This window comes from Panulirus ornatus, chromosome 5 (assembly GCF_036320965.1).
Source record: "Panulirus ornatus isolate Po-2019 chromosome 5, ASM3632096v1, whole genome shotgun sequence".
Taxonomy (NCBI): Eukaryota; Metazoa; Arthropoda; class Malacostraca; order Decapoda; family Palinuridae; genus Panulirus; species Panulirus ornatus.
This window is the reverse complement of record NC_092228.1, coordinates 37,007,414-37,012,413: the sequence shown is the minus strand read 5'-3', so window position 1 is coordinate 37,012,413 and position 5,000 is coordinate 37,007,414. Positions and strand designations below refer to the sequence as shown.

At 39.4% G+C, this 5,000-nt stretch overlaps 1 protein-coding gene across 1 annotated transcript in view; it reads left to right on the top strand.

Moving 5' to 3' along the window:
* Window positions 1-5,000, top strand: part of LOC139748658 (ionotropic receptor 21a-like) — a 52,797-nt gene that overhangs the window by 39,421 nt on the left and 8,376 nt on the right. Inside the window, exon 4 of the mRNA XM_071661918.1 lies at window positions 2,104-2,262. Coding sequence (XP_071518019.1) covers window positions 2,104-2,262 — 159 coding nt within the window. The remainder of the gene's footprint in view (window positions 1-2,103; window positions 2,263-5,000) is intronic.

The window sequence follows — 5,000 nt, the reverse complement described above, 5'->3', positions numbered from 1 at the left end:
TACTCTCTCAAACACCATCTTTTTATTGGCACTTATCTTTCTTACCCTTTCATTACTTACTCGTCCAAACCTCCTCACACATCTACCCTCCACAGCAAAACCCTATCTATAGTCCATGCCTCGCAACTATATATCATTGTTGGAACCACTTTTCCTTCAAACATACCCATTTTTGCTCTCCAAGCTAAGGTTCTCCCATTCAGTACATTCTTCAACGCTCCCCAAAACATTCGCTCCCTCCACCGCCCTGTGACTCACTTCCGCTTCCATGGTTCCATCCGCTGCTAAGTCCACTCCCAGGTATCTAAAACACTTCACTTCCTCCAGTTTTTCTCCATTCACACTTATCTCCCAATTAACTTGTCCCTCAACCCTACTGAACCTAATAGCCTTGTTTTTATTCACATTTACTCTCAACTTTATTCTTTCATGCACTTTACTATAATCAGTTACCAACTTCTGCAGTTTCTCACCCGCATCAACCACCAGCGATGTATCGTCAGTGAACAACAACTGACTCACTTCCCAAGTCCTTTCATCCACAACAGACTGCATACTTGCCCCCCCTCTCAAAAACTCTTCCATTCACCTCCCTAACCACCTAATCCATAAACAAATCAAACAACCATGGAGACATCGTGCACCCCTGCAGCAAACCGACATTCACTGAAAACCAGTCACTTTCCTCTCTTCCTACTCGTATATGCCTTCCGTCTTGGCAGAAACTTTTCACTGCTTCCAGAAACTTACCTCCTACACTATATACTCTTAAAACCTTCCACAATGCATCTCTATGAGCCCTATCATATGCCTTCTTCAGCTCTATAAATGCTATATACAAATCTATTCGTTTTTCTAAGTACTTCTAACATACATTCTTGAAAGCAAACTCCTGATCCACACACACTTCTGAAACCAAACTGTTCTTCCCCAATATAATGCTCTGTACATGCCTTTACCCTCTCAATCAATACCCTCACATATAATTTCCCAGGAATACTCAACAAACTTTTGCTTCTGTAATTTGAACACTCACCTTTATCCCCTTTGTTTTTGTGCTATGGCAGTATGCATTCACTTCGTCAATCCTCAGGCACTTCACCATGATACATAAATACATTGAATACCCTTACCAACCAATCAACAACACAGTCATCCCCTTCTTAATAAATTCCACTGCAACACCATCAAAACCCACCGCCTTGCCGGCTTTCATTTTCCGCAAAGTTTTCACTACCTCTTCTCTCTTTACCAAACCATTCCCCTTGACCCTCTCACTTCGCACACCACCTCGACCAAAACACCCTAGATCTGCCACTCTATCATCAAACACATTCAACAGATCTTCAAAATACTCACTCCATCTACTCACTTCATCACTACTTGTTATTACCTCCCCATTAGCCCCTTTCACCGATGCTCCCATTTGTTCTCTTGTCTTACGCATTTATTCACCTCCTTCTAAAAGATCTTTTTATCCTCCCTAAAATTTAATGATGCTCTTTCACCCCAACTCTTACTTGCACCTTTCTTTTGACCTCCTGCCGCTTTCTTTTATACATCTAGTCATTTGCACTACTTCCCTGTAAAAATCGTCCAAACGCTTCTCTTCTCTTTCACTAACAATATTACTTTTTCATCCCACCACTCACTACCCTTTCTAATCTCCCCATCTCCCACCTTTCTCATGCCTCAAGCATCTTTTGCGCAAGCCATCACTGCTTCCCTAAATACATCCCTTTCCTCCCCCACTCCCCTTGCATCATTTGCTCTCACCTTTTGCCATGTTGCACTCAATCTCTACAGATACTTCCTCACACAAGTTTCCTTTCTAAGCTCACTTACTCTCACCACTCTCTTCTCCTCAACATTCTCTCTTCTTTTCTGAGAACCTATACAAATCTTCACCTTCGCCTCTACAGGATAGTGATCAGGTATCCCTCCAGCTGCCCCTCCCAGAACATTAACCTCCAAAAGTCTCTCTTTCACAAGTCTGTCAATTAACACGTAATCAATAACGCCCTCTGGCCATCTCTTCTACTCACATACGTATATCTATGTATACTGAGCTCAGACAACACCTAATTATGCTTCTCTTCACAGGGCCTGGCGAGGGTTTTCCAGTGGTACGGCACCCAGAGGGAAATAATGCCACTGGTTCTGGAGGGCGAAGCAGTGTACCTTGTAAACCGCATCACTGCCGACTATCTTATTATGAATAAATATACCAGACGAGGTGTCTCTCGTATCAGGACCATGAAGGTCAGATATGCATTCTTCTTTAAAAGATTCTGTCTGATATTGTTACACCTGGGTAAGCAATGAACGTTGACAAAAACTTTTCATTCGCAGCACCTTCAGAACAAATGAAACGTTATTTCAACGTATCACCTATTTCAGACAAAAAACAATATACAGATACAAAAACATTGCTAAATATATGATATGCTTCTGTATTACCTCCAATAGTTCACCTGCAAAACAGTGATATTTATAACAAAATTATAACAATGGATAAAAAGCTCCTTACAAAAACGTTTAGTTCAGTGGGTATGTTATTCTTAATGCAAACGGCTAGAAAACTTGTAATTTCTATATAAACTATAAGTAATAGTTTAATCATACTCCTCGCCACTATCTGTGTCTGGGCACACAAAAGACAGCTATCATGAGAATACTAAAGATTCTAACAGAAACAGACCATTTGGTCCTTTTGAGGCTGTTTTTGACTGTGGGAGATATAAAAAAATCATAGATTATTGTGATGAAAGGTAGAAGGCACACAAATGACTCAGAGAATAACCTGCAAATCGCCAGTGTGGCTAAGGTGGCTCAAATAATGAAAGTCGTAGACTCGGAGCAAAATAGCTATCAAGTCTACTGATAACGCATTCACAGTACTGCTTTCAATCAGTCTGATTAACAAATCACTCCATATGTTTAGAATCCTGTTGAAAAAGTACGTCCCCTCATTCGAGGTAAAACGTCTTCCCACAAATCTGTATCAATTACTACGAGTGAACTTAGACGAAACATATCTTAAATAGCTGGGTAGATCATCAATTCCTTTAATGATTTTGAATAATTGCATGAGACCACCTCTTAAACTTGTTTTTTATTAAGCTGAATAGTTGTTCAATCGGCTTCGCAGCCCAGGAATCATCTTGATTGCTCGACGCTGCACGATCTCCAACTCTCTATATCCTTTTAGTAGGATCACCAATATTGAACAAAATATTCGAGACTGAAATGAACCAGTGAACTGCAAAGGGAAAGAATGATTTTCCTAAACTGAAAATCGAGAGGCATACCGATGAATGCAAGAATCTTGTTCATTTTTACACTGGTTCTGTGCGTTGCTTGCTTGGTTTTTGGTCACCAGAGATTATTATGCATGTCTTTCTCCTCGTTAACCTTTTCCACTTCAACAAAATTCATACCAGTAGCTTTTCTTTTCCATATGGTACCGTTATGCACTTATCGATATCAGAATTCATCTGTCACCTGAAGTTTATGAGTCCGTTCATAAGTTTATTTATGTCAGTTTGTTGATGTAGACGTTCAGATTCACCTGTAGATCTATTTTCCAGTTTCCTATAAGGAAATTTCAATACCTTGCGATGCAATTCTGAGCCTTGACCATTAATCACTTCTCTTTATTTATGGCTAGTTAGCCAATTTCTTATTCACCGAAGTACAACGCTATCAGTACCATGAAACTTAATTCTTTGTGGTAAACAAATCAACAGATGCAAAAGAGATATTTAAGATTTTTGCCGTGGTTTCGATAGTCTTGAACTAAGTCATCGTCTTCCGGAATCAGTGGAACAATTCAGTGGGTAGTGACTATCTTGATTCTAACACATTTGTAAAACTCCTTTGGGTTTCTTTTGCTATTTTCAGCATTGAAATTCGCTTTATCGTATGACTCTTACTTTCTATGCAAAGAATTATATAGCTTATTCCATAACGTTAGTTAGTGGTGTCTCTGAGTTTCCTACTAGCTACTGTCTCATACAGCTGGCACTCTTTTATGTCACCTTTCCACCAACATGGCTTTTTTTTAGAAGTAAACCGTCTACTGCTTTGAAGGATTTACTGAAGTTCCAAGCCACGTTCATCTCAGCTTTGCCTGTCAAGTGCAGTGCTGAAGATCATTAAAATCTGAGAGTTTGAAATCGGATGTTTTTTTCGCGACTGTCATGTTCACCAACATTACTTGCAGTGTAGAAATATAAACATAGTGTAGTACATAGATGTCGTCATCTACAGTTACATTACGTAGTTTTAAGATTGTACTTGGTCCACTAGCAATGCAGAATCTGGTTTGTTTTACATACCTGTGACCAGGCAATGGTAGAGCACGGAAGTACAGGCTTCATATGAGTATCTATGGTATATTGGCGAAAACTGGAACTTCACTGATTCAGTCTTTCGGACCAAAGGGTTTTCATTTGCTCTCCCCCGGTAAGCGTTAATATGTTATTGAATGACGTCCCCAGATCATGTAACCAACGGACGAAAGCGTGAATAGGTATTATTTTGCGACAGTGAGGCAGTGACCGAGTCAAACTAAAAGCCATTCAGCGGCGGTTTATACTTCAGGAGTGTTTTTTTTTTTAGGCTGAACACGGAGCGTTAGGAATAACTTGACTCATAGAGTTTCATGAAATTACAGCGTAATGTGCTAACAGATCCCTGCACATTTTGTTCAACTGTTGTCTAGTTTCTAACAAAAACGACTGTTATTCTGATTTTCTTTCTTAGAGTTGAATTATAGTTGGTAAATAAGCATCAAGAGAAAATAAGTATGTGACACTGGTATTACGTGAGCGTCATAAACTGCTTTGCTAAAACAGTTCAAAAGCGAAATAAATGATTCATACATTTGGTTTCTTTTGGTACGTCTAGATCACTTTAAACATTTAACACTGTTCCATAGATTGCATCAAAGCCACCTACAATAGCATATCACTAGAAAGGTAAGAGAGAAAGAGTTC